The sequence below is a fragment of the Aptenodytes patagonicus genome, chromosome 6 (assembly GCF_965638725.1).
Source record: "Aptenodytes patagonicus chromosome 6, bAptPat1.pri.cur, whole genome shotgun sequence".
Lineage (NCBI taxonomy): Eukaryota > Metazoa > Chordata > Aves > Sphenisciformes > Spheniscidae > Aptenodytes > Aptenodytes patagonicus.
In genome coordinates, this window is record NC_134954.1 from 5314478 (window position 1) to 5332100 (window position 17623).

Sequence of the window (17623 nt, forward strand, 5' to 3'; positions counted from 1 at the left end):
ACGTGGAGGGTAGGGATAATATTACCTCAATGCTAGCCCATAAACTTGGCTCCAGCAGCAGCACTACATTCTCTGTATTAACTCTGAGGCTTTTCTGAGAATTCTGAAACAGAGCATCAAAAGCTGCTATCTGAAAATCATAGCAGCTACCACCAAATGATTCTCTGTTTCCTTCCAAATATAGACCATTGTTTGGGGTGATAAATAGAAAATAATATTAAATCCTGAATAATAACAACTTTAAAATCTAAAAGCTGATAAGGCAAATGAATAAAAATCAGTATTTATAACAGTGAAGAGGCGTTTGAATTCCCAATATGATGAAAAAAAAGTAAGAATTCTAAAACAGGAACATTACAATTGTGCACAAAAATATTTCAGAAGCTTTTTTTATTTCAGATTGATTCTATTTCCCTTTTCAAAGCCTGCATGTTTGGCTTATATTTTGAAAGTTACCAGGTCTTCAGTGAAAAGCAGACTTAAAAAGAACCTGCATGAATTATAAACCTACCTAAGCCATTTCACAAAAGTTTTTTGCTCTGCCATTACCATAACATCATACATAATGATACATGTTGACCCTTGAGTGAGACAATGCATCTGTTTTTTCAAATTAATGCTAATAAAACATCTTTACTTCTCTGTATTCTGTATTTTTGATTCTTTGAGGTAACTTCTTTCTAGAAAACCATGTGACACTATAATTAGGTACATAAAAATGGTGATGGCTAGAAATAATTTTAAACTTGTAATCAAAATGGCTCTTCTCATGATGGCAATTATCCATGCTATATGTCATTATAGCATCACTGCTATATTCTGTCATTAACATCCTTTGTAGTCATTGCAGTGTAGCCATCACAGGAAAACCTGCAAATGCTCCACTACTCCCTAACTTTTTATGGAAGAAAAGAAGACCTCACCTGCCTAAATGTTCAGACATTGCTAGTACCCTGGAATCTAGACATCTGGATGTTCTAGATGCAACTAGATCTTGTAGTCGTTAAACTGAATGCTAATTTAGCTAAATTAAGCTAAAGATAAGTGAGTGGGGGGAAAAAGTGCCTAAGCCGTATAAGAAAAAGCTCTTGAGTATACTAGTCGTGAGAAGTGCATAATGAGTAAGTAATAATGTGATTGTGACATGCCCAGAAACCAGACTGAACTCAGGGGGACAATGAAAGGAGAGTCCAGTGTGTAAATACAAATTCATGATCTTGATCAAAATTTGCAAAAGTGTATTTTGGTTGCCACCCCTAAGTGCTGTGGTTAAAAACCTTAATTTTAATGTTGGTACATAAGATGCTTGTTATTTCCTTGACTTTATGACAACAACAACAATGATAATTTTATCTGTGTCTGAGGCAAGAGGAAGAATTATACTTTGGCTGCATGTTGATTTTTAAAATAATAAGATACCATGACAGGGTGTGCGGTAGAGGATTCTGTATTTGTGACAGCTCTACCAGCCAGCCAGTGTCTAAAGCAAACTTATGAAGATGACACTTATTTCTTCATCTTGCAGGTGTCAAAGGATTTATGGGTCTTCCAGGGATTCCTGGAGGACAAGGATTCCCGGGTGCACCAGGAAACAAAGGGGACATGGGAATTCCAGGTCATTTTCTATCAAGCCATATTACAAATTCATAGAGCTGTATAGAAGCATTTGCACAGATCTGAGCAGTTACTGTAAGCACACTACACAATACTTATACTGGTATTTATTCTTTGCCATACCTATAGACTTCTCACCACCCCAGCATTTGCTTGACTTGCAGAATGCAGTTCTCCCTCTCTCTAAATGAAATATAACTTCTTCAGTTTATATGTTGTTACATGTAAGAACCTCTTCTTACTGTGTTTAGAAATAAATCACTGGCTGTGTAAATTACTTTAATGAAGAATGAATGTCCGAATATACAAGCAGTAGTTCAAAAAACACGAGGTGCAGTATGCAATTACGATCCTTTTAAAAATGGTATAGGTATAAGTATCTGTATTTTTCCAGGTCCAAAAGGACAGAAAGGATCTCCAGGCTTTCCAGGACCATCAGGTGACCCTGGTCCAGCAGGCTATGGTGGCTTTCCAGGTGACAAAGGAGACCCTGGGTACCCATCTGCTGGGCCTCCAGGAGAACCTGGTCCAAAGGTATAAAGGCAATGGAAACATTGTCATATTAGGCAATAAGCAGAGCCTTTGACTATAGAAACAGAACAACATGTAAGCAAGAACTGCAGAGTTTGCAGAAGTAGATGATTTGTTAATGATAAGAAACACGGAAATTCTGTTGTGTCATTACTCGGGTGAAATTTTTGAGTTCATTATATTTCATATTTCTCTTGGTGCAAGAATTTCTTATTTGTAAAAATGGAATATCTTGGAAATAACCTTGCTTTTTTAAAAGTTGCTAATCCATTAAGAACAAGGACTTAAACAAGGACACTTAAAAGACAGCAGTAGGAATACTTGTACGTTAAGAAGTACAGAAAAACATAATCTTAGCAAATGCGTAAGTTTTGTAATCTAAAATTGTACTGTTGTTTTTTGACAGTCTAATAATATTACTGCACAAGATGAATTGGGTTTTTTCTTAGCAATGTATATTACTGAACATAGTATATATTGCTAAGAAAAAAATAGTTTCTTTTAAGTTAGGCCAATGGGATACAATTTTACTCCGCATATTCTGGGTGTTGAACAACTGGGACTCTTTTTACGTACGAGATTATCTGAAATACGTGGTTGAGGCTGTAAACTGTACTATAACTCCTGTAATCTAAATTATCTGTTTATTTTCTGTATTAGCTGGGTAGCTGCAATGAGATTACTGTCATGAAAGTCAGTAGGAATTCAAGGAAAAAGAATGCATTTCGGTATTTTGTATAGCTGCATATTATGTAAGGAATGTATGTTTGGATCAAAAGAGGAGCTGTTAGAATAAAATTGAAGGGAGGTCTATGTGCAGGTGAAAACCTCTAAAGACTGAAGTTGGTTGTACAGATTAAAGAAAGATCTTTTTTTCTTAGCTATGTCTGAAGGATCAGTGGTGTATTATAAGAAGATTTTATATTAGTCTACTTTGATTTTTCTCTGAAAATTATAATGAACCATGATTACACTTACTTAACCTTTAAAACTACATATGATTTTTTCTATTGTTCAAATATGGAATGTAATGTATTTAATTATTCTTACCTGTTTGTGTGCAACTGCTATTTCTCAGGGAGATCCAGGCCTCCCAGGAGTTTTGGGCAGCAAAGGAGAAAAAGGATCCCAAGGTCATCCAGGACATAAAGGAGCACCAGGACCACATGGGATCAGAGGGGAAACTGGAGGTGCAGGAATCCCGGGTATGTTTTGTTTTGGAGGGGTGGTGAGATGTCGACAGGCTTCTAGAAGATGATAATTTCTCAATTAACTACACAGGGTGCCTGTGAGGGAGCACATTTATATTCAACTGCTGTAAACCTAAACAGCTCCTCTGCAGTCAGCGCAGCCAGGCTAGCTTACATCAGCTGGAGATCTTTCGCAGCTGTCCAAAGCAGAAATGATAGCGAAGTTCTCAGTCTGAGTCTGAATCTAGGGATAATGCCTTTTCTCCCCTCCCACACTTTCTTCTTACAGGGAAGCTTGGACCTCCTGGAGATATTGGTGTTAAAGGACGGCAGGGCCGCCCAGGACAACAGGGCATTACAGGCCCTCCTGGTATGATATATAGCATCTCTCCCAAATCACTGCCCCCTGGTTTGTTATTTTCTTTGTAATGAAGCAGTTGATGTTCTTTTTGTTCTGAGCTTTTTAGAATTTAACTAATGCAGTTGCAGTCTCTGTTTATGTTAGTTTGAGGCTTTGTTTACCTTCTCTGGTTCCAGCTGAGGTCTTTAACAGCCTCTTTTCAATGTTACCAGTTAGTCTGAGGCAAAATGTTTTAATTTTGTTTCACTATTGTAAAGCTTTTTGCTTTTTTTTTTCCATCCAGAGGTCTCAAGATGTGATATCCACACAATTGTAAGAAAGGCTTGTTCTACCTCCTAAAAGAGAATAATAAACTAAGATGTAGCTAGATGAGGAGAAGAAAATGAATTAGAGTGGAAAGACGAGACAGAGTTGCAGTTGTTTGTTAAAGCAACAGAAAAGATCAAATGATTCAAAATATACTTAAGGGGGAGTGTGTAAATATGCAGCAACAGAGAGGTACGCAATGCAGACTTTATTAGAGTGAGTGCCAGTCATTGTCTTCAAAAAGAGCATTGAATGCTCTTATATTCAGAGATCCTCATCAAAATTATGATGTTGTAGTTTTGTAGACTTTAGTGAACTTGCACTGACTTATCAGCAGAGTTAGCAAAGATCAGAATCTACTCCCTGTTTAGAGAAACCTTGAATTTGTAATAAAGCCAGGGAGAGAAACCATGCTGCCTGTATGGATTCCCACCAGTGTGGGTTAAATGAAAGGCAGGGTCCTAAAATGTCTTTGAAAGACAGAAAGTTATTGCCTGTGAAAATAGTGGGGGTTTTAAATCCATTGAAGTCCAGTGAGCTCAATAAAAATTATATGCTGGTCTTTACAAATATTTATGTAGCAACACAGGTTACATCTATCTTTGAAGTAGCTGAACTAATTAAATTTTAATAAAGGGGACTCATATCTTCTCCCTTTGAAATGCAAAATAGTAGAAATGAAAATGATATTGTGGTCCATTAAAATTCACAGGTGCTGTTGGAGACCCTGGAAAAATTGGACTTGTTGGTGAAAGAGGTAATCAAGGTCAGGATGGTATGCCTGGTCCCCCAGGAGTAAAGGGAGAACCAGGTAACACCAGTGAAATATTTTCATGCTATTTTACAATTGTTTTTTTTCCCTAGTTAAACTGACAAGGATTATTTGAGAAGGATTAATAAGGAGCTTCTGTGGAGCCAAAGATAAGTTTATAAGTAGAAGGTTTTTCACTTTTACGTAATTCACAGGTTTTTCTATATAATTGTTGTACATACTGTCAACAACCTGAATGCATGTCACTGCTCTATTATACATGTGATTTGCCATAACTTCCCCTAAAAATGTTAATGTCTGCAAGAGCCAAAGTATTGCTGTTAACTGTTCTTAACGTGTTTAATCTCAAAGAGATGAAAAGAACCAAAATCCTTTTAAAGGAGTCTCCTCTCTTACGTGGAAATAAGATGAAAGGAATCACAGTGTTTACTTACATGAATAGTGAAGGTTTCCATGACCTGGCCCTTAGGTTGTAAAATCTTTCGTTTAAATGTCACTCCTGATGTCATCAATGTCTACAGATAGATTTAGTCCTCCACTGAATTCTGACAGAAAGTGTTTTCATATTTCACAGTGAAAATGTTTCTTTGCATATGATATAAAGAGGATACTGAGCAGGCATTCATAGTATTTAGTAAGATTTTTCATATTAAGCTTGAAGTAATCACTGTTAACGTATTTTCTTTTTTAGGTATTTACATTTCTTCTTTTATTTTTCTTAGTTACTAACTTAAATACAGATTTTTCTTCTGTTTTTTTCCCTCTGAAAAAAGACAAAGCTTATTGTTGTAGAATGTACCTCAAATATGACTGATCAATAAGAGTTCCTACTATAAAGAAGAACTTATAAATTTAATTTTTATTTCTGGATAGAAGAAATGGAAATAACCAATAAATTATATTTCACATATAACTAAAATCGATGTTTTGATTCAGTGAATTCTGAAGAAATGTATGAAATATTGAACAACTATGATGTTTTCTAACAATTATTCAGGACTTTGAGTATAACGTGACTTAATATTTTATAGGACCACCAGGGAGAGGAATCCCTGGCCTTCGAGGTATTCCTGGTCGTGGAGGTGAGTTGTCTTTCCAGAAAGAAAAAGCTTAATTTTTAAACAGCAGAATCATCATCTTTAAGTCACCTCCTGCTTTTGGATGCTTGAAATGGCACTAAGAGTGTCAGAGGAAATCAAGAGTGGTTCTGTGCTCTTGATCAATGATTTGGTGCTATATATTAAATGTCAAGAGTTCTTGCTTGTAAACTTAAAAGACTATTGTAAAAGGGAAATAAAGAAGCTAACTTCTATGGTTTTGTGAAGGTGATACACACATTCTAAAGCTTTTGAAATTCTATTTTGATACATAATTTGATTAACAGAGTATGTTCTAATGAAAACAGATGCTGCTGCTGAATACAAAGCATACTGTAAGAAAACTACAGTGATTGCATTTTAATTTTGTTCATCTCCCCTTTTATATTGATGAACAGATGACTGAGGGGACTCTTCCCATTTTTTAGATTTTTGCATTGTATTTCTAGTACTGGTAGAAATCCATTGATGTGCTTTACTTAAATTTCTCTCTTCATACCCTCCATATATAGATCTTGATATATGGATCAACTCTAAGATCAACCTTAGAGCAATATCCATTTGGGGTAGTCTCTTATTTTAGTGTACTCATATTGATGCTTTTAGCTGGAATTTAGTTTAAAAGGATTTGCCAGTTCTGATGTTCAAAGAAGCATTTCTTCTACTCATGCATCAAGAAATATTCCCTGCTCTGGTCTTTCTACCCTTCTCTCAAGTTTATTCCTTTGTATGAGCAATCTCTGAAGTGGCGTTTTCAAAAAAAAATTAAAAACAAAGAAAAAAAGAAGGGTGTGTACACTACTTTGCAGGGAGTCCTGTCTTCTCACAACTATTTTGCTTTACAGTAGCAAGGTGGTTTTGGGGACTTCTCCATACTAAAAACAAAGGCTGAATTCCACCTTCGCGGTATAGTAAATACAGATATTCCATGTAGTCGCATCATCTTACTATCTTGACGGATCTCCCCAAATGTAATACTTACACTTTGCAGGAGTCAAAGGGGACATGGGACTGCCTGGTTTTCCTGGGCCACCGGGTATGAAAGGTCATCGGGGTGATCAAGGACCCATTGGACCTCCTGGCTTAGTGGGGTTACCTGGATTTCAAGGCACAACAGGCATGGCAATTACTGGCCAAAAAGGGAATAGAGGCATTGCTGGTGCAGATGGAAGACCAGGTGTGTTGTTATAACTCCGTATTTATCTGAAACTATATGCTGATAATTGAAAGCAGAATTCAGCCTGTCCAGAACTCAAGGTTGAAAGGGATCTTCCCCCAAGACAGCTTCATAATTAAACAGGTAGTTCCTGTACTAGTTAATGCAATGTTACCGTTGCAAACACCATGATGGTCTATGCAGTATGATGTAAATTAAAATAGCGCCAAGCTTTGCAGTCCACTCGATTGCATTATTTTGCTTTCTTCCCATGCAGTTTGTAGGACAGCTAAGATCAACTTCAAAGAAGTGAGATAGCATGAGTATGAGTAGAGGCATAACTACAGCTGGAGGATATTAAAAAAACTGTAGTGCTATAGAGTACTGCAAGAACTCAGCTCTGATCTCAGATTAAATTAGCAGGCTAGGAAAAATGAGTTGATTTTTTTAAAAATGGATATATTTCCTTGGGAATCACTGAGGTGGTAAACATGAGTACCATCATAGAGTCGTTGAACATTGGACTGCATTGTATGTAATGTATGTGAAATGCTGTTGGCAGTAGTCTTTACTTACTCTGATGTTTCTGTATAGGTGCGCCTGGTTTTCCAGGGCCTCCTGGTCTTCCCACTCCCAGCATGAAAGGAAGCAAAGGTGTTAGAGGGGCAGATGGCATACCAGGGCCAACAGGCCCAGCCGGCAACATTGGTCCTCCCGGTCCAAAAGTCAGTGAAAGGAATATTGCTTGGTTTTTACTCCATTGTTAATTTTGCTCTTACCATGAAAGTAACACCCAGGACAATTTAAACAAACAAACAAACCAACAAACCAAAACAAAAAAACCCAACATCCTCCCAAAAAGCCCTTGTAATAGAAGAAAGATATTAAAATGGATATGAAAAGCAGTTTTTATGGACTTAAGTGGACCAAAAAGAAATTATTGTGAATTTCTAGCATGTCATTTCCTCGGCCGTTCGGTATTACAGAATAATATTAACAATGATATGACTATTTCTAACATGCTCACAAATGGAGCAGATAATTCTAGTTGTAGCATATTCTGTGAACATAATGCTTTGAATACTCTGAACAAAAAGAAAATGTACTTCACAGCATGCAGATGCTGCTTCCTGTTTATTATTGGCGTTATCTGATTTGCAGGGATTAGAAGGTCGATCAGGTTATCCTGGTGCTGGAGGGGACCCTGGATTTCTTGGATTCCCAGGTGTAAAAGGTATTGATGTACTTATTACATACACTTCTGCGTGCCAAACATAATCACTTACACGTTGCATTATAACAGTATGTGTGTAATAGTACCAGGTGTGGTCCTAGAGACATGAGGTTTTTCCATCAAGAGCGGGGTGTAGGTCAGCTATAAATGAAAGCGTTCACTAAGAGAGCATTTTCTTTGAGTTAGATGCTATGGGTACGTCCAAACTGATGCTGAAGTGAGGAAGGTCTGAAACTTCAGTGGCCTCCATTCCAGGCAAATTCCAAACAAGTTTGTCCTTAGTGACTAATAATGTGTAAGGACTTTGGGACTGAGTCTGCTAATTGGAAATGCCACACCACTGCTAGAAGATGTGACTTTTTGGTAACCTCTTAGCTATAGAACTCAAGAGCATTTAATCATAATTACAACACAGAGCACTGGGTCCTCTGTTTGCCGCAAGAATAGTCCCAATTATAATCTAATTTATCAGCAGATGAACTGTTAAATGTATTGGCTTCATTAATTTCCTATTCCTGAGAGATAGTTGGATCAGTAGCTGGCTAAAAATCCTTCTAATTTAGACATTTTTCTAGTGATTTAAGTCTGATACAGGTCTGCATTACTCCAGTATTCTCATTTTTCAATTGCATGATTTACAGTGACAGAAAATTGTCATTACCTGTTTAACCTACTGGTTTGTGTTCCATGCTAATTATTGTGTATTTTAAATTTGTTCTAATTTGAAAAGTCACCATACAGACAGTAATTATACTTTCTTAAGTAAAAAGCTCTCATTTCATGGCATAGTCAGTCAAATCTTCTGGCTTGATGATAAAAATACATTTTTATTTATTTCCGGCAGAGCTGTGGAGAGTAATTGGGATGTAACCTCGTATTTTGCACAGTGAAAAGAATTGCTTATTAAGTTTCAAACACTTGAAAAACTATACAATCCTTCTAACAGCCATCAGCATAACTGACAGTAGGGTTTAAAGGGAGTTGAACTGCACAGCATCACTGAAGGCAGCACTTGACCTGCAAACTCAGTGACAAAAACACGTAAGATAACAAGGACATAGTCTGAAGTTGAGATTTCAAGCTAAGTTTATGGGACCAGCCATTATATGAAGATAGGCCTGGAAACATCTTACAAACTGACTGCACTTGGCCTATAAATTATACAGTTACAGCAGAGATGTAGAAGTCCACTCTCGCATTTCAAATGAGTCTACAGGCTGTGTAACTCTTCGGGAAGGTTGCGTGGACTCTTAAATAAGCCTTTGAAACTCTGACAGTTGTTTTGACATTTTGAACCAGGCAGACGTATCTCCAATCTTCTTTTTTAGGAGAAAAGGGTAATCAAGGACCCCCTGGACCACAAGGTGCAGAAGGGCCAAGGGGACCAAAGGGCAAGCATGGTAACCAACCTTTCTCATTCTAATACCAGCTGACTTTGCTTGGTTTGTTTTGTAGTTTGCTTGCTTTCTTTTAATATAAAGCAATAGCTCTTCATTATATTTTTTGCTGCTAGGTCCACCTGGAGTCCCTGGGATAATATTCTCTGTCCCAGGAAGCAAGGGTCCTCCTGGACTGCCAGGAATCCCAGGAACACCAGGTGATCAAGGAATTCAAGGGATTCCTGGACTACAAGGTGGTTTATATTTTTATTTCTGTACGTGTTTGTGTGTGCTGCTTAGTGGAACACTTTGGTTTGGCGGGAAAACATGCTTCTGCATAGAAAATTGACGTGTCTTTAGAAATACCTCTCCATATTTAAAAATAGCTCTTTGTACCTTGTTAACAACCTTGTATTTATTTTACGTGTCCCATTCCATCTGCCCTCTACCCTCACAGTCAGTGAGTAAGTTTGTTTCTCCTTCAACATAAACCTGAGCAAAAAAATGGAATGAAAAGTAAACTTGGACCAAAATATTCACCATTTCCATACAACCAGAACTATGCTCAGGATGTTTGTCATTTTGGGGGGGAAATTACCACTCGTAATAGAAGTACTCTAGATGTGCTAAAAGTGATTGTCTGTCATAGTCTGGGGGTGGGAAGGGAAAGGAGAGGCTGGCTACTTCTGCATTGGCACTGTAAGTGAAGCCTGCCACGGCTGTGAGGAATGGGGGAGCAAGGAGCAGGTAGGATGTGCAGCGGGTACTTGGCCACCCTTCTCAATACCACGGGTTTCCACCCCAGGAGGGAGCTCCTCAGGGGGGCAGGCTTCCCAGAAGGCACACGCCACTCAGGAACGGCTGTTGCCTCCAGCGTAACAGAGCAGGCACTAAAGAATTGCTCTTTTACACTTGCCTTAAAGTTGTTTTACAGAGGAGCTGCATTATTTGTAGGATTACAAACCGTGACCAAGGTGATTATGGCCTGTTACTATATTTTTGAAATATTTCTATTGTATGACACATGCTAAAAGAAAAAGCTCTTTGCTTTGGTTTCTGTAAACATTTCTTATGAGATTAATACTTTTCTGCAATACGTCCAGTATTTCCTTGTAATCTTCCTGACAGGAAATACAGTGACAGTAACACTACAGACAGTCTCAAAACTTAGTAAATTCATGCTGATGTTTTTATTCTAACGCAGCTACGTAAGGATTTTAACTTTATTCATTAACAGGTATTAAAATCTAGAATAACTACTGCTATATTATTCTGGGTTTTTTCTTGATTACAATTTAGGACCTAAAGGAGTAAAAGGTCTTCCAGGAAGTTTTGGTCATCCAGGTCAACCAGGACTGCCTGGTCCAAAAGGAGACAGGGGATTTCCAGGACAAAGAGGTACAGGAAAGCAGACACCTTTCTCTGACTGCTACTAGTGAATTTACAGATAAACTGTATTCCTGATTTCTGTAAATCCTTCCTCTTGCATGTATTGAGATTCTGTAACATTTGCAGTAGCTTTAGGGCCACAAGCACATGTAAGCACATTCTTAGCTTTTAACAGCTGCATGTTCATAACTGAAATAATGATTTACAAAAATATGCCTTGACTGTGCTCCTCTGTTATTATTCACATTTATTTATCCACTTGAAATCCCTAGGTATCAGTGTGCCTTTATAGGACATCAAAATGGAACTAAATACTTTTATTTAGTCACCATAAAATGTTTTTACTTTACAACTTTTTTGGTAAAAATGGCCATGGTTCTTTAAAGTATCTCGCTATTCCATGAAACTATGCAATGTAAAGCTACCTGAGCTAGGTCTGAAGGAGTTAATACATCTAGCAACAAATACTACCGATTTTCAAGATGTATCTTCTGATTGATAAATTTTTTGTTAGTTTTCAAGTGGTTCCGCTAATTTAAATGAAGTAAAAATTCAAACAAAATTATAACAGTTGCAGTCATATTTCTTTCCCCTCCACAGGACAACCTGGACTGATTGGCTTTCCAGGTCTACAGGGGTTACCTGGATCACCAGGTACTATCATTGCTGGTCCAACAAGAAGAGGTTTTATCTTTACCCGGCATAGTCAATCAGCAAAGATTCCTTCATGCCCACATGGGACATCGCAGATCTATGTTGGCTATTCACTGCTTTTTGTACAAGGAAATGAACGAGCACATGGACAAGATCTTGGTACTGTATTGGTAAAAAATTTTCAGATCATGTTCTTTAGAGTCCAGTAATACTAAATTGTCTTCATGAAACCAAACTCACAGTAAGTGTCCGAAATGAACATTGGTTTCAACCATCAGTCTCCGGAGCGGTCTGCTGCTCTGAGTCAATTCAGGAGTCGTGGCTTGAAAGACACCTTTCTTTCCTGCACTCCTATATTCCCTTTTTGCTATCCCTAGATGTTTTTGAGGAGGAATTAAGTTACTTTTGGATAGATGTCTAGTATGAATGTCCACAACATCTGCACAGGGCTGACAGTAACAACACAAGATCTGAGAGAGAATCTTGATTTTTTTTTTTTTTTTTTTTTTTTTTTTGAGACCAAATGGGATGGTTTAGGGTGTCAATTGCACCAGAAGCTTTTGTTTAAGTGGCTGAATCCCTGCCACTGTGTCAAGGACCAATACCATTCAACGAGATACTATTATTTCTAACAGATTTTGTTCTTAGCCCTTATTTTTTAATATACATATTTTTATATATACCATAAGCATTTTGCTTTCGTATAATTCCACTGTACAGACACTTCTCTCTTTATAGTTACCAACTGTTTTAATTCTCACTATAGTAGATTGGATGCCATCATGTGTCTCTTCTGTTGGCTGCAATAAATATAATCTCCTGTTTGTCACAAAACTCTCCTCTTTTGTCTTTTAGGAACAGCTGGTAGCTGCTTGCAGAGATTTACCACCATGCCATTCTTATTCTGTAACACCAATGATGTTTGTAGTTTTGCTTCTCGCAATGACTATTCATACTGGCTGTCAACTGCAGCAGTAGTGCCAGTAGACATGGCACCCATTTCTGGCAGGGCACTAGAGCCCCATATAAGCAGGTAAGAGTATAAGAATTTTAGCTCTTTTGTCCTGGAACCACAAAGACGTCATGAATAGTTTTCAACTGCAAATGTTAGGCAAAGACCTGCCCATCTCAGCCAGTACAAGCACTGTTTTTAACCACCTGAATTTTGTTTACTCACCTGAATATGTCAGATATTCAGTGATACTCTAAGAAAAGTTAGATTAAAGCTAGGGTCCCACCACAGGGCTTAATCTGCATAGCTGACATGAGAAAATGGCACACAGTCTTACTGCTTGCAGTGATATTTTTTTAAAAACCTATTGTTGTATATATCAGAGGCAGACTAAAATGAAATAGCTTCATTATTTGGAATACAGTACAAATCAAGTTCTGCTTTCAACTATGTGTGATATATTTACTGTAGTTGGGTGAAGAACATTGTAAATTGGGGCTGAAGGTTCTCTGCTATGAAACACCCTTGTGCAAATGTGGCCCTTTCTAGTTGCTTTAAAAGAGCTATGAAGGATGAAGAGCATCTTAAGAGGAAAAGCTCTAAAAGCATGAAAGACCAAGAGTAGCAAAAGGAAAGATGAGAAGGCAAGCTTTGCACTTGGTCTTCTAGCCTGCCCTACCCAGTTGTTGCAATCTAGTAGCTCACCTTCATAGTTTCTTCACTTAGGAAATAAAGATTACTTTTTCTAATCTTAGCAAATAAAGGTACAGAACTTTGATCTAAACCGTAACAACGTCAGTGGTGAGCACACAAAGAAGGTAAAATTTAGCTTGTTACTTCAGTAAAGGCAAAATTAGGAAGCTCAAATGTTCTGGGACTAATTCCCATCTTTATCAGTTTTTGTCTGGTGTTACTAGTAGAGATTGCAAAGCAAGGTATTTGGGTTACCTTCAATTTACTTATCTCCTCATTAAACAGAAAACCTGTGTGAGATGTAACATTGACAGTAAGCCCTGCCATTAGGTAGCTACTGTCCTAGAAATACAATTTTTGTCTGTTTTCCCTCATCTCTGCACTGAATGACCCCAGACCCCAGACTCGGGGTCTGGAGAACAAGTCTGATGAGGAGCGGCTGAGGGAACTGGGGTGGTTTAGCCTGGAGAAAAGGAGGCTGAGGGGAGACCTCATCACTCTCTACAACTACCTGAAAGGAGGTTGTAGCAAGGTGGGTGTCGGTCTCTTCTCCCAAGTAACAAGTGATAGGACGAGAGGAAATGGCCTCAAGTTGTGCCAGGGGAGGTTTAGATTGGACATGAGGAAAAATGTCTTTACTGAAAGAGTGGTGAAACGTTGGAACAGGCTGCCCAGGGAAGTGGTGGAGTCCCCATCCCTGGAGGTATTTAAAAGACGAGTAGATGAAGCACTTTAGGACATGGTTTAGTGGGCATGGTGGTGTTGGGTCGACGGTTGGACTCGATGATCTTAGAGGTCTTTTCCAACCTCAATGATTCTATGATTCTATGAATGCACGTGTGTTTCTTCGTACAGGTGTGCTGTCTGTGAAGGAGCTGCAATGGTAATAGCAGTTCACAGCCAAACAACTGTAGTTCCTGCATGTCCAGAAGGCTGGATATCTCTCTGGAAGGGTTTTTCTTTTGTTATGGTAAGGATATAAAGACTTGAATTATTAATTTTATCTCGTCTCACTTTCATTGGCATTTTCATCTGCTCATAGCTCATTTGTTTCTTAATAATTGATAAATCCTTTTTTTTTTCCTTTCCCAAGGAGCAGACAATAATTCTATTAACTCTTATTTAATGCCAGAAGCATAGCAACAACTATTCCGATCTGTCCTTAAAAATAGGTGGCAGGAAGAAAGGGGAAAAGATGAAAGGACTACCATAGGATTTTAGTCTGACAAAAATAACTGCATGCTCTCATTTTCATGCATCATGCTAAGATCTAGGAAGCAGGTTTGGGGAGTGGAGTGGTTAAACTGGTCCTGAACACAAATACACAGAAATAACTGACCCACTTCCATGCCAAGTGGTTCTTTTATAAATTGGATCTTAGGGCTGAACTCCACAGAAAGCTAAAATCAAAACAAATGCAGTGCGCTGTCTACAAAAGACTGCCTCAGCAATTTTGATGCCATAACAAGATATGAGTGAAGCAAGTTCATAGTGTGCCTGCAAGGTGAGAACTGAGTATGGGAATAAGGGTGTAGCTATGCTAGGGGACGTAGCACTTCATCTTTCTTATCCGTGCCTGTGGGATGTCATAGGGATGCCAGTAAATGAGGGTAAAAGACAGAATTAAAAATCCCTCTTTTTTGCATGATGTGAAGTCCTTTTAGGTCTAGTGTGAAATTTGTTGTCTCTCCTGGGAATTGGCCCTAAGTAATAACAACAATAATCTTGGAAAAGAATAAGAGAACTTTTGCAGCATCTGGTTAAAATCATTTGCTTGTTTCCAACATCAGGAAATTTAAATGGTATCTTCTAGCCAATTTTCTACTGTCATGAATTATTTTAGAGCTATTTCTACAGGCATTTACCAACATCAGAGAAGGAAAAGCCTTCTTTGCTTTTTGTGTTTGGAGAAGCAAGCAGTACAACAAAAAATATGAATACACACAAAATAGGGGATGTGGCTTATTTGTAATTCATTTACTGTAATCCTCAACTGGACAGAAGCCAGCTACTTTCTGGTCTTTGTACTGGTTACAGTTTCGTGCCTTTTCATGGAGCAGAAAAAGGTCTTTGGAGGGACTTCTGAAATGCCATAACTGTGCTTGAATTTTCTTAAGGCTTCTGTGCTTCGTTATAGGTTTGATAAAACTAATCTGTGTTCGTTTTGTTTTACCCAAGATATACCACAGAACCTATGGTATGTTTTAGAAGGAGATTTTTTTTTTTTGCCTGCAGTTTACTAAAAGTTGATGAACAAGTTCTCATAAAAAAAAATGTATTGGTGGTTACAGTATACAAGTGCTGGCTCAGAAGCTTCTGGCCAAGCATTGGCATCTCCTGGATCTTGTTTGGAAGAATTTCGAGCCATCCCATTCATAGAGTGCCATGGCAGGGGGACGTGCAACTACTACACAAATTCCTACAGCTTCTGGTTGGCATCGTTAAATCCAAGAAGAATGTTCAGGTAAACTGTACTTCTCTGCATCCATACGCATCACATCTGTGCTGCAAGTGCCCGAGGAGACAGTAACTGCCTGCATAACATGTGGGGGTTCTCCTAGTAATTCCTCTCAGTTTAGACATCCCCCTTTGTTAGGTTTAGGGTAATTCTGTAGCACAAAGATGCCTTAAGTGAGCCAAGGATTTCAGTGGTGTTGTCAATACTTCCATACCCGAAGTTTCATCATCTCTTCCTGTTTTTTAAAGAAAAAAGTAAATGTTTGTTTTCTTTCTTCTAGGAAACCTCTGCCACAGACTTTGAAAGCAGGAGAACTAGAAAATATCATCAGTCGTTGTCAGGTCTGCATGAAGAGACCAGTCTAAACAGTGGCCACTCTTGATGGAACATGAAACTCTGCTTTTATTACAAAGAATTGCCTAACTCTGAAGAGCTGTAATTTATTAAAGTCCAACTGCATCTGGAAAGAACACTATAAATTGCCAGTGCAGCACTGTGGTGAGGTAGGGTAACGGTTTGACTTTTGTCTTTGGCAAATGACAAAGCACTTTGTCGGAGAAAGCTTGTAATGGCAGTCTGCAAGGGCTTCTGCTGAACTATGTCATTTCTAAGTTGCATCTTCATGATAAAACTATGGCATCGCCAGATTTTTAATGGAAGATGTTAATGCTGCCTTGTGTCGTGTGCTTTTCAAACCGCAAGACAAACTAAATGCTCTAATATCAGCTTACATACGTTCAGTGTTTAAAGCGGATGTAATTTAAGATGAAAATCTGGTGCTTACGAGCGATAGGGTTCAATAGGAAGTATTTTCAGTGCACTTCTAAATATATAATGATTCATTTAGGGTTGTTTTGTTTTCTTATCTTTTCTTGTCTAATAAACAAGTATCTCCCCACTTACCACACCCTTCCTCTGGCTGGCAAACGGGAATACAATCTTTTTTGTGTCACTGCAATAATAACGGTTCTTGACTAGCCAGAAAGGGAGCTACACCGTTCACTGGGCAGACAGTACAGTGGTGACATGCACTAGCTGTGTTCTCCAGAGTGACTACGGCTAAGGGCTGACTAATTGAAAGTCTTGGAAAGTTTTCATTGGATTCCATGGCTTTTGACACAGATCATGAGATCTTCTAAATTCTTCAAACGTTGACAGTATTGGGCCTCTATTATGATCACATGCTTTTGTCTCTATTGAAGAACAACTATTTAGCATCTCATAATTTGGGATTCTGATGGAATTAACAATTACTGTATGGCTCAAGGGCTCCCATGGCATTATCAGGCTATCACATACCCATCAGGATATGATCTCTTTCTATTTTATTTTTAATAGATAACAAAAAATACAATATTCACATTTTATAATACTCCATATTTAAATATTTATCACAAATTATATTCTGTATTTAAATATTTATCTCACATTTCTGCAAGTGAAACCATTTATTCCATCCAGTTAAATGCATGCATCCAAAATTTTTAAAAAAAGACTGGTATTTAAATTGTACCATCTGAGCACTGACTTATACAAGAGAATCCAACTGTAAATGAACGCAAATACTTGAAAAGCACTTTCATTTACTCATATAACTTACATAAAATTGTAGCTCTGAGGGTTTTTTTTTTATATTTATAACATTGCACTTGCAAGGCTATTTAAAATTGTAATGTTAACATTTTAAATGTTAATATTTTTAATACTTGCACAATCTATCAGAATTACGGTATTTAGTGTTGTAGAAGAAGCCTAATTCATCTGCATAGTTCTGTAAATGCATCATTTTAAACGGAGGGTCTAGCAAGTCATTGAAATAACCAAGATTTCTCATTTA

At 37.9% G+C, this 17623-nt stretch overlaps 1 protein-coding gene across 1 annotated transcript in view; it reads left to right on the forward strand.

Moving 5' to 3' along the window:
• Positions 1 to 17387, forward strand: part of COL4A3 (collagen type IV alpha 3 chain) — a 66343-nt gene extending 48956 nt beyond the window's left edge. The window contains exons 36-52 of the mRNA XM_076343280.1: positions 1526 to 1615; positions 2009 to 2148; positions 3224 to 3350; positions 3625 to 3705; positions 4715 to 4813; positions 5806 to 5856; positions 6863 to 7048; positions 7622 to 7752; positions 8189 to 8261; positions 9590 to 9661; positions 9775 to 9894; positions 10940 to 11038; positions 11630 to 11842; positions 12539 to 12716; positions 14184 to 14298; positions 15620 to 15792; positions 16067 to 17387. Of these exons, the coding sequence (XP_076199395.1) occupies positions 1526 to 1615; positions 2009 to 2148; positions 3224 to 3350; positions 3625 to 3705; positions 4715 to 4813; positions 5806 to 5856; positions 6863 to 7048; positions 7622 to 7752; positions 8189 to 8261; positions 9590 to 9661; positions 9775 to 9894; positions 10940 to 11038; positions 11630 to 11842; positions 12539 to 12716; positions 14184 to 14298; positions 15620 to 15792; positions 16067 to 16151 (2033 nt within the window). The 3' untranslated portion in view covers positions 16152 to 17387. The remainder of the gene's footprint in view (positions 1 to 1525; positions 1616 to 2008; positions 2149 to 3223; positions 3351 to 3624; positions 3706 to 4714; positions 4814 to 5805; positions 5857 to 6862; positions 7049 to 7621; positions 7753 to 8188; positions 8262 to 9589; positions 9662 to 9774; positions 9895 to 10939; positions 11039 to 11629; positions 11843 to 12538; positions 12717 to 14183; positions 14299 to 15619; positions 15793 to 16066) is intronic.
• Positions 17388 to 17623: the final 236 nt, after the last annotated feature.